Here is a 21,895-nt window from a genome sequence, read left to right as displayed (position 1 = left end):
TCTCACTTTTTTACTTTTCTTTATATTTTGGGCAAAATAGCATTGTCTTTCCTCCGTGTAATCAGGTCCAACTTTACTGGAGAAAGATTTCAACCACTCATTTTCTTTAGTTTTTCCAAGCAGTCCTCAGGTCAAGTAATAAATCTCCTTCAGCTACTTTTATAGGCCAGGATGACAAGAGGTGAAAAAGTATGTTTCAAGTCATCCCATAAGTAAAAGCAGAACTAACACAGAACTTTAGATTCTTCCCACCACATTTGATGCTGTCCACCTTTGCTAAAGATGAAGGGAAAAGGCAGGATGGCCATTTTATATCCCTATCCTTATGTCTTTTAATATCACCATAAATTCCAAAGCTGGGAAATAGAATACATTTCAATTTAACTGCCATATTATTCAAGGGCCAGTTGCTCAGTTTATGGATTACCTAGATGTTTCTCCCTAAGGTTGCCTTTGAGGGCATTTTAAGTTATGTCAAGTGCCCTGAATTCTTTCATCCCCATTTGTTAATTTTTTATTGGGGGTATGGTGGTGACAGCTTTTTGGAAAAGAGGAAGCCTAGTAGGTGCCTGTGTCTATCTTCAATAGCCTTTCTTTTGTTTCTACTGCTATTGACACACCATTAGAAATCTCTCAGAGCACCAAAACTCAGAGAGCAACTGAGGTACAGTGGAGAGGAGACAATCTGGATACAGATTCTGTCTCTGTTGCCTGCAACCTCTTTTACCTTCAGCATGTTACTTAAACTCTCTGGGTCTCAGTTCCTTCATTTGCAAAGTGAAACAGTTGGAGTAGATGGCCATCTAATATCCCTTTAAGCTCTAAAATGATGATTCTGTAATGCATTTTTCCGTCCATTAAGTATTTTACATGTTTAGATTGATGCAGAGCCTACAAATGGCTGAATCCCATACAGGGAGAGGACTATCCAGTGATCCAATGTACCCATACAAATTAATAGGTGTCAGATTGAAAAAGGTTGATAAATGGGCAGCTAGGTAGTGCAGCGGATAGAGCACTGGCCCTGGAGTCAGGAGGACCTGAGTTCAAATCTGGCCTCAGACTCTTAAAACTTACTAGCTGTGTGACCCTGGGCAAGTCACTTAACCCCAATTGCCTCACTTAAAAAAAAAAAGGTTGATAAATACTGGTCTATTTTTTTTCCCCACAGTTCAATAGCACCTCAACCAGAAAGTGAAATTCCAAATAAAACTTAAAAGTTTTGGTGAAAGATTTTGGGGGTTTGCAAATTAGTGGATAAATAGTTGGCATTATCACTGGGTTCCAATTGTGCCAGTTCTGTTCCCACTACTGTGAACTGTAATGAACTGGGGATGCTAATAAATTAAAGGGGTACATTTCCACTTAAGAGCATGTTATTAGACATGACTGTCTGTGGGGCCTATTCCAGGGGTCTAGTTGCAGGATGTTTAAACCTTTTCTGTTAATTTCACTTTTTGTTGAGATTCTAGACAGATTTTAGAAATAGTTCTAAGCAATGAGAAGTTGTATGTGATCTGTAAAGTAAGGTGTGAGCTATACTAAAAGCCTAGATATATGAGTTACACTAAGAGCCTAGAACACTGAAGAAGGATAGATATATTGCTCTGTAATTAGCTTGTAGTTACATTAATCCCAATGAGACACTTACGGTCGCATGTTAAGCAGGTCCTGGAATCCTTCTAATGTCTTGGGTTTATGTCCCCGAGATGCCATGTACTTGTCTTTTGTCCAAGTCATGTGCACTTTTTCCTGATAGGTCTCTGTTTCCTCATCTTCATCAGAGCCAATGCTTGTAAGACGTAGCATTGAGTTCCGATCTTTAACCAACTGTGCCTGTGGGAGGTTCAACACAAACACAACTCTGTTCAATTTTCCCCCACATCTTAAATCTGCACAAATTTGAGAGGTCAATAAAAGATCCCTCCTTCACCTAATGGTTATCCCAAACACTAGTGGAGTAGTCCAAATAACTGACACCATGGTGGGCAGTAGGAGTGACTGTTAACTTCTGAATTTGCCACCTTTTGAGAATAAAAAAAATATATTACATCTGCTCAGTGGCTTAATTTTCCTGTGGTTAGGATAAGGGAATTGATGAAACAGGGTTCTTACCTCTCGGTCTCGCTCTGTTTTGGAGAGTCGCATGTGCCGTAGCATCTGAGATCTTTGCTCCATCATCAGAGTGCGCTCATAGGTATAGGCTGATATATCACTGTCATGCTGCCAGGGAAATACCATGCACATTCAATCTAGGGATAACACTCATTCATACTTTTGTTAAATCTACCCTAACCACTGCTCATATCTCTTTGACAGAAACACAGTGTGTCTAGTCAATACCCTTTTAATTGCCTGGCTAAAATGAGATGTGTTAATTTAAAAGAGGGTTCTATGAATTAAGATAAAATAAATCCATCAAGTAAAGAGCTAGCAAAAACAAAGAGCTGCCAAAAAAGGGAGGAAAGGGGACATTCTTCTTAGTACATTAAAGTTTTGCTGTAGCTAGAAGATTAATCCACAATTCCAGGTCACTGGAATCATAGTGAATAGGTCCATAACATAGGGATACTCCTGAACCTAGAAATACAAAGGGTTAGGGATGGAGACTGTTTTCATGCTCTTCCTCAGACTCTAATATCTTACCATCTCTACCACTTCTACCTCTGCCTCAATTCGGAGGTGATACAGAAAGGTAGCCAGGTCCTTTTTCATCTGGATACTATTGTCTTCTAACTGGGCTACTGTGAAGATACGGATGGCACACTTACGCCACACCTGGGAGGATAGACACACAGAATTAATCTTGAGAAATGAACACAGTAACTTCTACACAGGAATAGGGCTGAGGCTATAGAAATAGCTTTGCCATTTCTTGATGTCCTACTTCTGGCCTCAGGGTATTTTTTTTTTTTTTTGGTGAGGCAATTGGGGTTAAGTGACTTGTCTAGGGTCACACAGCTAGTAAGTATTACGTGTCTGAGGCCGTATTTGAACTCAGGTCCTCCTGACTCCAGGGCCGGTGCTCTATCCACTGTGCCACCTAGCTGCCCCAAGCCTCAGGGTATTAAGAAGACAACTCAACCCAATTTACATATAAGGTATTTTTTTTTCCTGTTACATGTAAAGATAGTTCTCAACTTTTGTTTATACAAGCTTTACAATTTCAGATTTTTCTCCCTCCCTCCCCTCCCTCCCCCCTCCCCTAGACAGCAGGTAATCTGATATATCAACCCAATTTAAGTAGGCCCTTGATTAAAAAAAAAAATTTATTTCACTATTTAAGAAAAATGCTGGCAAAAATGGGAAAGCTGATCTGTGAAAAAATGCAACAGGAGAAAAGGCAGTTTTGTATAATTTAATATAATAATTATTTAGATCATTACATAAAATTTAATTTTTGAAAAATCTCAATTTACCTCATTTTATCAAAAAGATAAGCAATATACTTGAATATTCTGGTATTCAGGGTCTTGTTTTATGTAAATAATTTCAGTTTTCCTATGTTCTTGTAACTTTTTCTCCTAAGAAGTCTGATAACAGAACTTTAGCAGCATTTTTTCACTAGTCCTCTTTATTCCCCTGAGAGACAGAGAGATACTAAATATTAAAATATCACTTTTTTCAGAAGTGGGGGAACTGAATTAAAAGGTTAACTCCCTGAATTGGGGGTAACATACACTGATTTTGACTTTAAGTCTTAAAAGTTTTACCTGAGCCAAAGAGAAAGGATGTATCTGAAGAGACTGGACAGATGCTAGGCAGGGAAGAAAAGCAAACAGAATGGCCTAAATGGCATACCTTATGCTGTTTAAGGAGGAATGGTAAGAGCATGAGCATCCCCCCATCATGTACAATCCACCACACATCAATGTTGCCTTCAGCAAATGGTTCCACATTACTGGGAAAGAAGGAGACATTTTTGGCTACCAGTAGAGCAAGGTGGGCAGCTGTTGTCACTCGAACTGTACCTGGAGAAAGAAAAGAAAAAAAGACCCAGAACTGATAAGTAAAGGCATTTTTATATTTCCCCTTCTTCTTAAGGGATCACCATTAGAGAAGGACTAAAAAAAAAAAATTAACCACCATGTTAATGAGTGGTCTTAATGAGATGATGAAATGCTCAGAAAAATCCATTACTGGCTAGCTATAAGTAAATCTCACATAGAGAATCACAATGTTATTGTATTTTCAGAGACCTAGAAACCAATAAGTAAATGTGAGAGGCTGCTGGTGGTGAAGGAGAAGCCCACTGTACAGAAAAATTAAGATAGAAATTCACAATTAAAAACTTGGAAATATAAGAGTCAAAGATGAGGAAAAAATATATTCTTAGTGGAAGCATTTTGTAAACTCAGCCAAGGTAAGCATTTCACAAGCAAAATAAGATAAAGGGGCAAAGGGTGGGAGGTGTTGTGTCAGCATATATGGTCTTTATTATTCAAGCACTGTGATATATGTCTCAGTCTCAGCAATACAATGACCTCCCTTTCAGAGGACAGAGAGAGGGATATAGCATAATTGCATCTCTTGCTTAAGGGCTTGGGAAAAGATATGGGGGTGCTCTTTACCAATGAAAGTCTTCCAGGCACGAGCGTCTTCACTTTGGCGCCAGCCATTGGGCCAACCCATCACCACAGTGTTGTGTTTCATGCCCCCAAGCCCACAGGACTGGATGAGATGGGAGATGCCCTCCCTCAGTTTGGCTGCCACCACCAGCTGGCAGAAGCCCTTCACTTTCTCTGCCTCCATCAGGTGTTTGATGGTCTGAAAGAAACAGGAACACTGAACTGATCTATCTGAAACCCTGGGGTGCTTGTGCCATTGCTCCCATCTAAAATACTGTCTTGTCCACCCCATGTTATGGCTCTTTGCTTTGTATTTCCAGTCTCTGTACAAGATCCATTTCTTCCACAAGACCTTGATATAGGCCTAATTTACCTAAAATTATTCAAGTAACTCCTACTATTCTTTGTCCCTTCTATCTCCTCAAATATTTAGCAGTTCTATGCACATCTCTACATCCAAAATTGGTTGTATTCTGGTTTATATGTTTCTCTGTCTCCCTTTCTTCCATTAACCACCAATTCCTTGAAGATGTAGTACTTCTACTTTCCTGAAGCTTGCTCCATGGCTTGGCACTGTAAGCGTTCAATAGTCTGTGTTGGCTAAATAGGGTGAATAAACTAGTGGGAATGCTCTTTTTCTCATACCCAGTCATATCCTAACTCAGATTACTAATACAATTCTATCCCAATCTTTATTCTGGGGTCCTCTTTCTTTCATTTCCCTACCTTCAAATAATGACATTTACTTATAACATTTATTGAAATGTTTTTCTGTGCAGTTTAAAATTTTCAAAACTCCTTTATCTCTTTGGTCCTTATAATCCCTGGGAACACTGGTATACAAAGTGGGCATGATCTACCCAAAGCCATAGAACAAGTCAATGGTAAATCAGGATTAGAAGCTAGGTAGCTTGAATACCCAGCCAGAGGGATCATCATGAGGGCTCACTAATTTTTTTTAAGAGAAAATAAAAATATTTACTTTTTGTAATTTTATAACTACCTTTTAGGCTTGTTTTCCTAGCATTTATAAAAATGCTTACCTTATTTCATCAATATGAAACTATTAAAAATGATCACAAAAGAATTTTTTATATTTAACTTGCGAAAAAATTTTACATGAGACACTCATAGACTCCAAGAAATTACAATATACAATGCTATTTTTAAAGGGCTTATAGTTTCTTCTTCAAGCGGAATTACCAATCTGAACAGACATTTCATGATCATGTTCAGTCTCTAGGATTCCATAGCATTTTGCAGATTATTTAAAATGGAATCTGATGGAATTATTAAAATGCATATAGAAATTTTTCTCATGTCACTTTCAGGGATGGTGTTTACTTTGAGTGCTAACGAGAAACAAATTTAGGTTATAGGTTTATCACATAGTTACACCTAGGAAGAAACAGCAGAATTAGCCTGTCTATATCACTGTTTACTAGTAAGAAAGTTGAACAACTGCTTTGAATTCCTCATTCCAAAGTTATTTTGAAGGAACAAATTTCATTTACATAATTTCCCTCAAAACACACAAAAAACAGTAATGAGGAATTTATTTGAAACACATCTTTGTGATTATGATTTGTTCTTTTTACAGTGATATAACTTATATACCTGCCAATATTTTAAATGTAAGAAGAAGGCTGATGACCTGCCTTATCTCAATCATATGGGAGAAACCAGGAGTAAAATAGTATCTGTTTAGAGTCAGAGCACTAATCTGAGAAGACAACTTCTTAAATGCCCTAGGATTAATTTATAAGCTTGAGAGCCAGCTACATAATTTAGCATAGCTGTAAATTCCCTTCTTACCTGCTCAGCAGCTAATGCCTCACCATAGTTCTCTAGGAAGTTTCCCACAAGAACAGAGCCCACAATGGTGAGACCTTTGCCAGCTTTGAGCTGTGAGGCGAAAGTTAGGAGGCGAGGATGCTTAACATGTAAGTCTTCATCTAGTTTCAGCATCACCAGCAACTGAGGCCTATGCAAAATGGGGAAAGGAAGAATAAATAATAGAAAAAAAAGACTGTTAAAGATCAACTAAATGAAAGGGAACAGATTTAGAATGGTTCATGGCAGTTCTATTATCCTAATTTCCCATGTCATATCTTTCTTATATCACAATCATTTATTGAGTACATATTATGTGTCACAACATTGTTTGAAGCTGTGCATCCACTTTACCTCCAATTCTTTGTGTGTGGTGGTCCTTCCTCTAGCCGTAGCAGGGCAAAACGGGCTGCACTTAGGGACAGTCCCCGGATCCCATCACCCCACTCTTTCTCAGCCCTGTGGTAAAGAAAAAGGAAAAGAGATTTGACATAAAACAGGTAAAATCCAATTTCCAAATTAAATATTCAGTTAAGAATGGACATAGTGCACACTTCACCAACATTTTGCCTTCTCTATTAATTGATAACAACATTCTTTACCAGTAATCAGGATGCACTGTGAAAATGGACAATGCATAAACATGGACAAATGGGTCATTCACTTATTTCTTCCATATTATATCATAGCTGCTTTGCAACCAGAAAATAGCATGGATTGGAATAATGAAATTAAAATAAATCAAGAGTTTGAATTGACAGTGTAGGAGAAAATATAATCGAATAGGATCCCTAAATTAGGGTATTTACTAGCAATCATTATGGTAACAAAAAAAAAATTGGAAAGAAACTGGGTGCCCATTGATTGGGGAAGATGAACATATTGTAGCATATGAATTTAATGGAATACTACTGTAGTGTAAGTAATGAAGAATATAAGACATTTAGAAAAATATTGTAAGACTTTCACAAACTGAAGAAGACTAAAGAGACTAAAACCAAGCGAACAATATGTTTAGTGACTACAACAATGCAAATGCATACATGATTAAAATACTACCAAATTCAGATTAATTAGCATGACCAATCTTGCTTGCAGAGGAAGGAGAAACACATTTTCCTCCTCTCAATAGAGAAGTGAGGGGATTATAAGTGTGGAATATTACATATACTATCATATTTAGTCATCTTGTTGGCTGAGTTTTTCCTCATTTTCTCCCACTTTTTTATTAGGGAAGATTCAATGGGAAGAGAAGAGGAAGGCATATTAGGAAGTAATTCTGACATAAAAAAACAAAACTAGGGGGCAGCTAGGTGGTGCAGTGGATAAAGCACTAGCCCTGGATTCAGGAGGACCTGAGTTCAAATCTGACCTCAGACATTTGACACTTACTAGCTGTGTGACCCTGGGCAAGTCACTTAACCCTCATTGCTCCGCCAAAAAAAAAAAAACCCCAAACCACAAAACACTGGAGGAAGAAGTGTCTGCTAAAATTTTAGATGATCTTGGAGTCAGGAACATACTCTCTTTCATTTAAGATATAACCTGTAGTATTATGGAATGTAGAACAAATCTATGTATATATTTGTCTTTTGAATACTTCTGATATACCATCAATCAGAAATATTCTTTCAGTTGCTTTTTTCCCCAGCTAATCGACACTGATATACCCATTCAGGTTTGTTCCTTCTTCTTGTGATCCAAAAGCATCTGCAAGATTTCTGACAGAATTAGGGATGCAATTTGTGGTCCCTGAACAAGGTTAAGTTAATTGAACCTAAAAAGCCCGGCTTCACTAAAATACTGCTTTAATTGACTTTGCTAAATACTCATATATTTTAACATTTATGAGTGTCGAAGTCCAAACTCACAGACTGTCATTGCTGCTATAATGACTCACCCTTGGTACTCAATGTACTTGTAGATCATACCAGCTATCACCATGGCCACAATGGCATAATACCAGGATGAAATGAACATCAGGGCCACACAAATGCTCATGCCCATGAAGGAGAGTGCCCTACAGAATAAAAACCAAAAATATCTTTAGCAGATCAAAAACAGGAACATGATAATGAGGACTGATCTCACTGTTGTCAAAATATGTAAATAGTAAAATAAGTTAAAAAGTCTATGTGATCACTGAAATCTTTATCGACAACACAGGAATAAGAGTTATAAAATCAGCAGAAGAGTTTTAAATCAACAGCTCAGTAGAGGTAACTTTCACACCAGGAGTTCCCTATACTGAAATCACAGATCCATATCCCCTCTCCCCAAAAACATTTCTTCTGTTGATTTCTAGATGCTCTGTCAACACCCCAACATCCAGGGGGAGGTTGCCATTAACTGTAACAAACAGCACAAAATGCTTCTTTCCCCCCATAAAATAAACCAAATTACTGATTGCAGAATACTACAGCATCCAAGAATTTAGCTATGAAAGGCAAAAGAGGGAGGATGGTAGTATGAAGGGCAGTGAAATCAAGCAATAGCTTCTTTAAAACTGGGGAAGCCTGGAGTTACTTATATAAAAAGAGGAGGAAAACTGATAAGGTTTAAGAAAGGGATAGTATGTAATGTGGCAGAAAGTAGATGGTGAAAGCCAAGAAGATGACACAAGGGAGGAATCATTCTATAGTACATCTCTTCTACAGTCTTTGGGAAAGGAAAGAATATGGTTAGGAGAGCTTTAGTAACCCACAAAGGTAGTTAGAATTTTTGTTTGATGACACCTAAATTGACAGTGATTAATTCTCAGAAAGAGCTATCAGGAGGGGCAGCTAGGTGGCGCAGTGGATAAAGCACTTGCCCTGGATTCAGGAGGACCTGAGTTCAAATCTAGCCTCAGACACTTGACACTTATTAGCTGTGTGACCATGGGCAAGTCACTTAACCCTCATTGCCCTGCAAACAAACAAACAAAAAAAGGGGCGGGGGGCTATCAGTGAAAGAACTTTAGGTAAGAACTGAAAATCTGAAAATAACTTGTGTCATAGTATTTAGCTTCCAGGTATGTAATTTGACCAATTTTTCCTCTCCAAGTTATAAAACGAGAAAAATAAATTTACCAGTGATAGTAGCGGAACCGGGGTCTCCAATTGGGTGTTCGAAGCAGAGTCTGCAAGGCACATGCCAGGTTCACGAAGAGGTAACACATCAAGAAGAACCTGGAGGAATGAAGAGTACTTATGACTTTTACCCAAGTTTACTAAAAGTAACAGAACACCCTTAATGCATTTCAGTGTTTATTTTCAGATTAATAACAAGATGACTAAGAGCTGAGGGAAGAGAAATCTGAACCTCACCTTCTTTTTCCTGAGGTGGACAATCGAGTCCTACTTCATTTTTATTGTGAAACTTAGGCAAACATCAAGTATGAGGTTCACTGTTATTCTTATGAACAAAACCCAATTGACATGCTTCGTGTCCCACTCCCACTCTCAAACACTTTAAACTTTCTATTTTCCTAGGATTTATGCTGAGCAAAAGAATACATTAAATAACAAATCTTTAAGCTAAAGAGTATAATAACTAAAATAACTGAATGAGTAATGCCATGAAAAAAGAACATATTCTAGAGTTTGTTGGCTGGTGACTAACCGAAATAGACATGAGGCCCACATTGTATACACAGACAAGAGAAATTCCTTCCATCCAAGGGTGTAAGTCACTTTAATCTTTCATACAAAAAACTGAGTTAGTACCTCACCTTTCGCTCTGAGTCAGGTGTAATTTGGCTTGTCTGCTAAGAATCAATTTAAGTTTATAAGTTTTAAAAAATAATTTTTCTACCTTTTCCAGAAAAATTTTTTGTGGATCAATAAGAATTTGCAGTAGATTAGTGTCTGTCCACAGGTAAGTAATTGAGAACACTTAGACGATTTATTAAAAAATAAACTATAGAGCACATATTGACTATTACATGGAAAGGATTGGGGCCACGAGATCCAGGGAAGCAATGAGGATCCCTAGTTCTGCAATGACAGCAGTAAGGAGTAAGGCCCAGGTAGGCTCCCCATTGGCTTTGCTGTGTCCAAACACCTACAATAAGAAAACAGATGGCAAACTTAAGAAATGAGGTCTTACTAGAATGGAGTAAAACTATAAAAATTACCTTTGGCAGCTTTATCACTCACTGTACTCTCCTAATTTAGTTATTGTGATACTGAAGATTCATGTAACAATATGAAATTAAAGAGGATGATGAAATTTGAAGGGTATGGTTTCTTATAATCTCCAATAAAGAAGTGTGATGGTGTGAAAACAAAGGGAAGGGAAAGGAATAAGCATTTATATAGCACCTATGTGCCACACACTGTGCTAAGAGCTTCACAAATAGGATCTCATTTGACCTCAAACAACCCTGAGAGGTAGGTACTATTATTATCCCTACTTTACAGTTGAGGAAACTGAGGCAAACAGAGTGTGAGAAAATTATTACAACAACCTTTTGTAAAAGGGGTGTAAATTAGAAGAGTAAAAAAGGGGTAGGTCTTTTGTTCTGAGCATTGAATTGTCCAATGTTATTTTACCTAGCAAATCCTAAAATCCATTGTTGAGACATTTTTTTAAAGCCATGCTACTATGAGAAATATAGTTACAGTATGGGGAATGGGAAAGTATGTAGAAAAGGGAATATACGAGTCTCTTACCCGAAGGAATGGTATGATGTTGTCCTTGGCAATAGCCTGTAGCAACCTTGGGGCACCAGTGAGACTCTGCAGTCCAGCCCCACAGGTTGAGAAAAAGGAACCAATAACAATGACCCATGGGGATGGCCAAGATAAAGTACCTACTACCAAATTTCCTTTTACTGCATCTCCAAACCTAAGAGAAAAGTTAAAGGGAGGTTACAATTTAACTTGTAGGACATTGCAAGATTAAATGATGAAAAGGAAAGTGTTCTGGATTTGTCATTAAGTAGTCAAGGAATAATGATAACAGTATGAATGGAAAGGACAATAAAAGATTGAAACTGAATGCTGTGTCATTCTAATTACCCAGCTTGAACCCAAAGAGAGATGAGAATGTATCTCTCTCCCTTCTTTGCAGAAAGGTAGAGGACTAAGAATATATAACATTGAATACTTTTGGATTTGAACAATGTGTTAGTTTTGTTGAACTGCTTTTTCTTTTCTTTTTTTCTTTTTTGTAATAAAAGATGACTTGGAGGGTAGGTATAATGGGAAATGAAGGTGAAATAAAAACAAAAAATATGAATAAAAAATTCGTTTTAAAAACAGTGAGTTCATCCTGGCTAAGTCACTTAGCCTCTCTTTGGGTTTCAGTTTCTACACTTGTAAAATGAGGTTGAACTCTATCTGTAAAGTTCCATCCAGCTCTATGATTCTGTTAATCTATAAGTTCACACCAATTTTCTGTGCTTTTATTGGCCATTTACCATGGGCTCTCTCTTCTCCCTTATCTATAAATCTCAAAACCACTTGACATCATCACTCATTTTCACCTTATTCATTCCATTCTCTAACAGTCTCTGATGGTCTCAAAGGCCAATCGCTCTACTTATACCCTTGATATCTCTCTGTCTCTGTCTCTCTCTCATATATCTCATTTTATTGACATTTCTCCCACTACTCACCAATGTGCCCAGGTCTCCTGCATTCTTACAAAACTTTAACTTTTACCCTTTCCTTTCATTTACCTTTCAAAGCCTTTGAGTCTTGCTTCTCACCAGCTGAAACTACTTTTCCCAAAGTTAACAATGATTCTTTTTTCTTTCTTTCTTTTTTTTTTTTTAGTGAGGCAATTGGGCTTAAGTGACTTGCCCAGGGTCACACAGCTAGTAAGTGTTAAGTGTCTGAGGCCGGATTTGAACTCAGGTTCTCCTGAATCCAGGGCTGGTGCTTTATCCATTGCGTCACGTAGCTGCCCCAACAATGATCTCTAAATCACTCCTTCCTCCCCCAACTGGAGGCAAAGGATGGATGATCATTTGTCATATATGCTGTAGAAATAATTCATGCTCAGATGTAGGTTCAACTAGGTGACCTCTGAGGTCCTCTTTCAACTCTAATTTCTGTCATTTTCATTCAATAATTCCACCTCCATCCTTACAAAATAAATATACTTTAAAATATGCTGAGCTATCACATCATATCCAACTAAATATGAATAAATTCTAACCTGATAATAAAACTAATAACACGAATAACAATAAACTAATCACTAATAGCAGAATGAGTTGGTAATTCTGTTAAGGCTTCTACGACAAATAAGCCCTCATGAGGGAAAGGCCTGAGATACTTGAATGTTTCTTCTTTCTTACCTTCCTGTGAGATCAGAGACTTCCCTTTCTGTGGCTTCCTAATAGGTGTGAATATGCAGGAAACCTGGTTTTTCAAAACCATTGTCTGCTTTACTGAAGAGGACTGTTAATTCCTCCATACATTTACACAAACATACAAACCTTTTAAATCTGAGTAAAGTCGACAGTCAACCTTTATTTCAACTCAGGTTAACCTTTTTTGGTACCTGTGTCTTTTTTTTTTTTTTAGTGAGGCAATTGGGGTTAAGTGACTTGCCCAGGGTCACACAGCTAGTAAGTATTAAGTGTCTGAGGCTGGATTTGAACTCAGGTACTCCTGACTCCAGGGCCAGTGCTCTATCCACTGCGCCATCTAGCTGCCCGGGTTCCTGTGTCTTAAGAAATACATGTGATAGATGTCACAGCAGATATAAGGAAGCAACAACAATTGTTTAAGAGCTTCCTATGTACCAGGTTCCATGCTGGTAGAACAATCATAACAGAAGAACATAATACTTACTTATCCCGGAGAACAACCCCTTCAATGCAAGCCCCAAAGAGGACAACACTGCTTAAATCTACAACAGAAGTCAAGGAAGCTGTCATTCTTCATTGTCTTTTTTGGGGGGAGGAGGGGATGGGGTTGGTGGGGCAATGAGGGTTAAGTGACTTGCCCAGGGTCACACAGCTGGTAAGTGTCAAGTGTCTGAGGCCAGATTTGAACTCAGGTCCTCCTGAATCCAGGGCCAGTGCTCTATCCACTGCACCACCTAGCTGCCCCCTGTCATTCTTCATTGTCAAACATGACCTAAAATGTTGGTGAGGACCTAGGTATCCTAATGCCTATAATGTACCTTTTTAATGCCTCTTTCTGTTTTTTTTTTTTAAAGGGGAAAGGGGGAGAAGGGGAGGTAGGGGGGAGATGGATTAAAAGGAGATAAAATGAGACACTACAGCTTGTCTTCTTTTGAGCTCTTCCACACTCATGATATATTCTTATTGGCTAGACAAAAAGCATTAATCCACAACTTTCTACCATAGTCCTACCATTGATATCCAAATGGACCTATGTAAAGGATACAAACAAAAGAGGTGGTCAGGATGGCAAGGATGGTACCAATGGGAATGGATTTCTGAGCATCCTTCAAATCTCCAGACCGGTTTGATCCAGCCATGATACCTAGAGAAAAGATCCAGCAAGTCAGCCCTTCCAGCTATTACACAGAAAATTTGCTTAGCTTCATGCCAATGATTCCAAAGGTTGGGAAATTCAAGAATTCAAAAGGCTGAGAAATTCAAGAAATTCTAAGAACAAAACTTAATCATCTAACTAAATAATCTTTTAAAAAATTAATTAATTAATTAATTAGAAATTTCCACCACCTTACATGTAAAAACAAATTGTAACATCAATTTTTGTAACACTAAATAATCTTTAGGGACTAACCAACGGTTTCTATAATTAAGCAAACAGAAACCTATCTGTTTACCTGTGACAGAAGGAAAGAAGATTCCAACCAGGAGAGTGAAAGAGGTGGTAATGTCAACAAGCACATATTCATGATTCAAGTTGCCTAAGAAATCAGAAGATTTGGCTGATGGCTTCTCAATGAGCTCTCCCTTTGTTAGATAGTTACTCCAAAGATTCTCTGCAGTAAAGGAAAGAATAGAAAGTTAATATGGCCAGAAGGCTATAAGAAAATCTGCTTTAACAACACTCAGTTTTCTTATTCAGTTTCTAAATATACATTTTGCTTCTATGAGAGCAAAAACACCAAACCAGCAAATGAAAAAAAACAAACAAACACAAAGACCACACCCACCAAAACAAACATCTTATGTACTTTCTAAAATAGTTTCAAATGTAGTTTGGCTAACTGCTCTGGTATATCCACATGCAATTAAGTCAGACCTGGAAAAGCTGGTTAGAAGTGAGTTAAGGAAAGCAAACTGAAGCTAACTGCCTTTGAGCCCCTATTAGTGATCAATACTGCTCTACACACCTCAGTGAGATCAAACTTGCTTACGTGCCAAAAAAAAAGTTGTCATCCAAACCACTAAGTCACTTAGGAAAGAGGTTTCATAGATTTAAATGAGTTGGAAAAACATGTGGTGACATTACAGTGGTTCCGGTCCAGTTTGCTCATCATTTAGCCCTGCCCCTGGGAACTGCAGGAAGAACATTGTCAATTTCAGAAAGAAAACTGAAAATATGATCCTCTTTCCTTTGATCCCACAAATGATTTGTAGATTAGCAATAGATCAGATCTGCCAAGAAATTATGTTTCTTGTGGTCAAAGCAGGAATATGCTGGAATTAAGAGTTGTGTGCTGAGTTTAAAAAAGAGGGAGACATCCTGGCAGATGGTTCCCAATGGCAACAAAAAGATCTAAAAGACTAAAGCTGCCAGTATTACTTCCACATGAAGGATATTAAAAAGCCCTGTTTTGTGCCCTACTCACCAACAATGATTCCACTAGCCAAACCAGGGATGCCCTGGATTGATGTGACGTTGTTGTGCTCAAAGTAATCATCACAGGTGACATTGAAATAGTGGCTAGAGTTGCAGAAGAAGCCCCACAGTTTTGAAGGGACAGTCATGTTGTTCATTTCCTTGGTCTTTGAGCAAATGTCAATGTGTCTTGAAGAAAGAGTTCGGTTGCCCAACATGCAAACTCTAAAGGGAAAACAGGTGGAAAAATGAGAATAGGAAATTAGCAAGATAAGGCACAAGAGAAAAGCAGATTAAAAAAAAAAAATAAAAGTATTTCACTATCCCCCAGCCACACATAGAGATAGCCCTCAACATCTGCCTACATAAGACTTCCAATCTCAAACCCTTCTCCCTCCCTCCTCTCCCCACCCCAGACAGCAGGCAATCCAACACAGGCCACACACACACACACACACACACACACACACACACACACATACACACACACACACATATATGTGTGTCTCCTGCCACACTCCTTGCCATCCCGACCACCTCTTTTGTTTGTATCCTTTACATAGGTCCATTTGGATATCAATGGTAGGACTATAGTAGAAAATTGTGGATTAATGCTTTTTGTCTAGTCAATAAGAACATATTATCATGAGTGGGGAAGAGCTCAAAAGAAGACAAGCTGTGGTGTCTCATTTTATATGTGTGTGTGTGTATACACACACACACACACACACACATATATATATACAATAACACCAAACACACTTCTGCATTAGCCATGCCACAAGAGAAGAACCAGAGCAAAAAGGAAAAATCTCAAAAAAGAAAAACAACAGCACCAAAAACAAAAGAAATAGCACAGTCCAATCAGCATCCACACCCCACAGTTCCTCCCCCTCTTCTCTTCTCTGGATTTGGAGAGCCCCCCACCACCACAAGTGCCCTGGTGCAGGAGAGTTCCAGGGGACTCGTGGTGGTAGGGGGCTCTCCAAATCCAGAGAAGAGGGGGAGGAACTGTGGAGTGTGAAAACCAGATTTTTAAAACGAGAAGATTTGGTTGGATATTGAAAGGAAATCATTAACAAAAAAGCTTTCATTGTTATTAAAAATTATTCATCCCTATTTTTTCTCTTAGAAATGTCAGAGATTTATGACAAAGAGTAAATATTCCCAGCTAATACTTCCTAAAGAAAGTTACCTAGCTAGAATGAAAATCACAACCTCCATGAATGGAGAAAAACTTATTCCTTAAACCCAAACCTTGATGTAGTGAATCATAGACTATCAGTTTTGGAAGGGATCTCAGAATCCATGTAATTCAATACTTGTCTTAACATCAATACCCTTTATATCATTCCCAACAAATAGCCATCCAGCTTTTGTGTGAAGATTTCTGAGACATTCATATAGCACTTTAAAAATCTGAGAAGTGGGGCAGCTAGGTGGCGCGGTGGATAGAACACCAGCCCTGGAGTCAGGAGTACCTGAGTTCAAATTCAGCCTCAGACACTTAACACTTACTAGCTGTGTGACCCTGGGCAAGTCACTTAACCCCAATTGCCTCACTGAAAAAAAAATAATCTGAGAAGTAGGGTAGCTAGGTTGCGCAGTGGATAGAACATCAGCCCTGGATTCAGGAGGTCCTGCGCTCAAATCCGAATTCAGACACTTGACACTTACTAGCTGTGTGACCCTAGACAAGTCACTTAGCCCCAATTGTCTCACCAAAAAAAAAAAATCTGAGAAGAAATTAAGTGACCTGTTGGTGTTTACATTGCCAGTGGGTATATGAGATGGGATTGAACTCGGGTCTCCCTGACTCCAGGCCCAGCACTCTCTTTATTATGCTATGTTGCTCCTCTGGGCCTCAACACCCACAACTGTAAAATAAGGGAATTGGGTTAGATGATTTCTAAAGTCTCCTCCTGTTCTAAATCATCAGATTTTGACTTAGAAGTTCCAACTTGGTTAATTCCAGAACTTGTCTTTTTTGTAACATTCCTTTTTATTATAAGTATAAGATCAAAGATTTAGAGCTGAAAGGGATCTTAAAGATCGTCTAGTTCAACTCAGTCATTTTACAGATGAGCACCTGAGACCACAGAGGTAACCAAGTGACAGAGCAAGGAATCAAAGCTCCACATTTAGCACTTTCCTCACTCTACTATGCTGCCTTTCAACTTGAATCATTTTGCTTATGAAAAGTATTATTACATTTAAACTTTTTCAAAAAGATTCCTGGTGAGATGGTAAACAGTCTTCCTAGGTAATTCATTTCATTTATGGTTAGTTCTTATTGGGAAATTCTTCCTTATATCAAGCTTAAAACTGCCTCCCCTCTACAACTTCCACCTATTTTTCCAAGTTTTGCACCCTCTAAGCAGGAGTCTACTAGTTTTCCCACCTGGTAGCCCTTCAAATGCTAAAAGCAGAAATAAAGAACTCAAATGGTTATTTTTTTTAAAAAGGCCAGGCTTAGGCCAAGCTTCTTTTTTTTTTTTGGGGGGGCAGGGCAATGGGGGTTAAGTGACTTGCCCAGGGTCACACAGCTGGTAAGTGTCAAGTGTCTGAAGCCAGATTTGAACTCAGGTACTCCTGGATCCAGGGCTGGTGCTTTATCCACTGCACCACCTAGCCGCCCCAAATGGTTATTTTTTTTTTTTTAGTGAGGCAATTGGGGTTAAGTGACTTGCCCAAGGTCACACAGCTAGTAAGTGTTAAGTGTCTGAGGCCGGATTTGAACTCAGGTACTCCTGACTCCAGGGCCGGTGCTCTATCCACTGCGCCATCTAGCTGCCCCCAAAATGGTTATTTTTTAAAAAGGTTTTTGCTCTTCCCTTAAACTAGAGATATCAATACTAACACAAGAATAACTCACCCTTAAAATGCCTCTGAAATTGAACATGACTACTATTTACACTAACAATACAACACCTGAGGACCAGCAGAAAAGGAGAACAAAGACAGGATGGAATTTTCCATATTGAGCTATGGACAGAATAGAGTTGATCATTTAGGTCCATACATAAAGAAGCAAACCTAGAATTATGGAATAAATTCATTATTATTGTCACAAAGCATGATAAAACAGAGGAAAGGAAATTGGACTAGAAGTTAGAAAAATAGAATTCTAGTCCTGACTTTGACAACAATTAACTACATAACCTTGGACAAGTCAAAAACTCTTTAGACCTTAGTTCTTTTCATCTATGAAATGAGAGGACTGAACTGGATCCTAAGGTCTGTTCCAGTTCTAAAATTCTTTGACTTGATAGCCTGAGTAGTTCAATTGGCTCCCTGGCTTCCTTTAAATTTCTACTAAAAAGCTTACCTTCTACAGGAAGCATTCCCTAATCCCTCTTCATTCCAGTGTTTTCCTTGTTTCCTTTTTATCCTGTATATAGCTTGCTTTGTATATATTTGTTTTACATGTTGTCTTGCCCATTAGATTGTAAACTCCTTGAGAGCAGGGATTGTCTTTTTGTATCCCCAGAACTTAGCACAGTGCCTGGCACATAGTAGGTTTTTAATATATGTTTATTGAATTAATTAATTTAAGGGGGGGGAGAAATAATGATTTAATCCATAAATGATTCAGTCAGTTTTTCAAAGAAAAGCTCTATTGCAAGCATATAACCACCTTTAACCCTCAACAGTCTTTTGTCAGATGAATACCACTGGTTATCCCAGGGAGGTAGGGTTAGAAAACAGCATGGATCAAATACCCATTATGCTACTTGAAAGTAGCTTAAAATATCCATCTTACTGATGGATAAAAAGCATCTGTGTATTCAAAAGACACCACCTACCCATCATCACAGATTACCCTGTATTCTGGGACCATAAAGCACAGGGCCCTGCACTAAAAACTACATAACTGAAGCTTCTAGTACAGGCTAGCAAACCTCTTGGCTGCTGCCACTCTCCCTTCCCCCAGTTTTCTAATTTCTAAAAATGGGATAGTAAATTTACCTACCTCACAGAACTATTAAAAATAACAGACAAATGGATAAATAATGTGCTGCTGCAAATACAAACTGTTCCAAGAACACTATATAATCATTACATCACCACAAGATAAAAAGGCTTCTTATATCTGTCATCTGGAGATGGAGTGAGCTACCCATTTTGTGCTGAGGTTCAATGTCATATCACTAAAATAATGAGTTTTATTCAGAAGATTTCTGCCTAGATGTTGACCAAGCCTATATTAGAGGAAGCTCTCAGAGGCATGGCTAGCATCAAAGCCCTGCAGTTAGCATGCCACAAGACCTTTCTAGTAATTTTCCAGGATACGGTTCCTGCCCTCATTCTCTTATTCCCCTTCCCCCTCCCCCTCCTCCTTCAAGTAGATGAGATGTGCCAACATACGGGAAATTCGGAGGGGCAAAGGAAGATTTGATGGCTCCAGCATAAATGGCCAAGATAGATACAATGACGCAGGCCAAGAAGAGTGAGGCAAACTTGTTCACGTAGCGTACGCCAACAAACACTACCAGCACCATAAGGACCAAGAAGGCTGTGCCATAGACACGCATGTTATTTAGCATGGCTGCTGATTCCTTAAGGGCATCATCACTTCGGAAGATGGCAGCTCGGGGAAAAATGTAGATCTAGCAGGAAGGCAAAGAAAGAGAAAATGAGGTCATTCTCATGGAACCAAATATCTGTGCTACAGCGAACTACAACAATGTTCACATAGCAAGGCAAAAATATATAGAAATAATCCAAAACACTCCTAACGCTAGTGCCAACCCTCTAAGATTATCTCCAATTTATCCTATAGATCTCGTTTATACATAGCTGTTTGCATGTTCTCTCCCCCATTAAACTGTTGGCTTCTTGAGGGCAGAGACTGTTTTTTGCCCTTCTTTGTATCCCCAGAGCTTAGCACGATGTCTGGCACTTAATAAATTTTGGATGATTCGACTTGATGTAATTGAATGTAATTGAACCCTTTTAGGTTTTTCTTTTCCAGTCTATTTTCAAATTAAAATACCTGAAATGCCTGGGAAAATAGTCTATCAAGGGTTTTCTTGCACTCTCCCTCCCCCCCCCCCCCCAACACACACTGTTCTGGCTAACTATCCCAGCAGAACAACAAGAATGAATTGTTACTTGCATTCAAAAGATTGAATAAAAGGATTATATTGATTACTGTGTGCTCTTAAATGTTCCCATTGTCAGGATAAAAATGATTCAAGGGGGTAAGAATGACAATAGAAATTAATTTTGCTTTACTCGACGACATTTTTCTCTGATAGGAAAAACAAATTCCTTTCTCAGTCTCAAAACGACACAGAAATATAATAAAGGGGGAGGTGAAAATCTACATTGTCATAGCTATATCCATTCTATAAAATTCACAATGAAGAGTTCCAGGACATGCTGAAAATCAACCACTTGGTCAGTTCTTCTAGTCAGCATTTGGAAGAATCTTGAGAAAAGGCATTTTGTTTTTCACCAAGTTCATCTTTGTGCTCCATAGGACCTAGCCCAGAACACAGCCAAGACATTAACTCACCAGGAATATCTCGATGGCACCAAGGATATACATGGCTGCTGCAAAAGTGGTACCAAGGTAGAAGCAGAGGCCCACAGCTCCACCAAACTCTGGGCCTAATGCTCGAGAAATCATGAAGTATGAGCCCCCAGCTAGAAAGGTAAAATGAGAATTTTTAAAAAGGAATATTTACCAGTGAAAATAAAAATACAAAATAAAGGTTAATATAACTAAAATTCTCAAGTATCTTGGATTGTACAGGGAGCAAATTTCCCACTGGAAGGTCGGCATCATTCAGCCTCCATTGAATAAAAATTTCATTTATTCCACATGAAGCAACCAAATTCATTAGACTGTCTCAGAAAAATCAGATGGTGGTCATTTCAGGTACCAAAAAAAAAAATGGACATGTAAATTATTCTGAAAGAGAAATATTTACATGCCTATCTTTATCTGACAGATCTCTATAACATAATGAAATGCCTTCCACAGAATACAGACCAACATTCTATGTCTAAGAAGGCAGAGTATATGTTAAATGACATAAAACTCTCTACTTTCTCAGAATAACTAGTTGCTGAATTCCAGGATTTATAAGTACATAGTAATGACAGAAGATTACAACCCTACTTCACTACTACAAGAAGGCAAACTGAAAACTTACCTGGCACCACACCATTGGTGGCAATGGCACTCATGGAGATAGCAGTGAGCATTGTCTAAGCAAAAGAAAGAGATTAATACTAAATAAACACGATACTTTTGTATTACCTTATCCAATGAGATAACATAAACATAAGTAAAACACTTTGCAAACAAAGAGCTATGTAAATGCTGTTATTATTACCTTTTTTAATGCATTTCCAAAGCACTTAGATAAGTTTTAGCAAATAATTTCCCTAGTAGTACTTAACTATGCATTCCATTGGGTAGGAAGCTGGCTTCTTCCCCCTGAAGGTAAAGATAAGAGGATGAGGGGGCAGCTAGGTGGTACAATGGATAGAGCACCAGCCCTGGATTCAGGAGGAGTTCAAATCCAGCCTTAGACACTTGACACTTACTAGCTGTGTGACCCTGGGCAAGTCACTTAATCCCAATTGTCTCAACAAAAAAAAAAAAAAAGAAAGAAAAAAAAAGATAAGAGGATGATACTATTCCTAGGTATGTTACATTCCTAGGGGCTGGGGATTCCTCAACCTGCTCTCCAGAAGCACCCCACTCTGTTCAATTATAGCTTATATGCTATAAAAAACATAACTCTTATGCTTCAACTC

The 21,895-nt window shown here is 38.4% G+C and overlaps 1 protein-coding gene across 2 annotated transcripts in view; it reads right to left on the bottom strand.

Annotated features, from left to right (window-relative positions):
• The window catches only part of SLC12A6 (solute carrier family 12 member 6), a 99,708-nt gene that overhangs the window by 4,652 nt on the left and 73,161 nt on the right, over positions 1 to 21,895 (bottom strand). For both annotated transcript variants that reach the window (XM_043980777.1, XM_043980778.1), the window contains 18 exons: positions 21,286 to 21,340; positions 20,643 to 20,773; positions 19,490 to 19,731; positions 15,132 to 15,346; positions 14,160 to 14,318; positions 13,751 to 13,849; positions 13,190 to 13,247; positions 11,057 to 11,231; positions 10,327 to 10,445; positions 9,473 to 9,571; positions 8,302 to 8,421; positions 6,756 to 6,860; positions 6,384 to 6,552; positions 4,572 to 4,767; positions 3,802 to 3,971; positions 2,647 to 2,778; positions 2,116 to 2,223; positions 1,652 to 1,836 (listed from right to left, as the gene is read on the bottom strand). In XM_043980777.1, the coding sequence (XP_043836712.1) occupies positions 1,652 to 1,836; positions 2,116 to 2,223; positions 2,647 to 2,778; positions 3,802 to 3,971; positions 4,572 to 4,767; positions 6,384 to 6,552; positions 6,756 to 6,860; positions 8,302 to 8,421; positions 9,473 to 9,571; positions 10,327 to 10,445; positions 11,057 to 11,231; positions 13,190 to 13,247; positions 13,751 to 13,849; positions 14,160 to 14,318; positions 15,132 to 15,346; positions 19,490 to 19,731; positions 20,643 to 20,773; positions 21,286 to 21,340 (2,537 nt within the window). The remainder of the gene's footprint in view (positions 1 to 1,651; positions 1,837 to 2,115; positions 2,224 to 2,646; positions 2,779 to 3,801; positions 3,972 to 4,571; positions 4,768 to 6,383; positions 6,553 to 6,755; positions 6,861 to 8,301; positions 8,422 to 9,472; positions 9,572 to 10,326; positions 10,446 to 11,056; positions 11,232 to 13,189; positions 13,248 to 13,750; positions 13,850 to 14,159; positions 14,319 to 15,131; positions 15,347 to 19,489; positions 19,732 to 20,642; positions 20,774 to 21,285; positions 21,341 to 21,895) is intronic.

The sequence above is a fragment of the Dromiciops gliroides genome, chromosome 2, assembly GCF_019393635.1.
Source record: "Dromiciops gliroides isolate mDroGli1 chromosome 2, mDroGli1.pri, whole genome shotgun sequence".
In the NCBI taxonomy this organism is placed as follows: Eukaryota; Metazoa; Chordata; class Mammalia; order Microbiotheria; family Microbiotheriidae; genus Dromiciops; species Dromiciops gliroides.
This window is presented reverse-complemented; position numbering and strand designations above follow the sequence as displayed.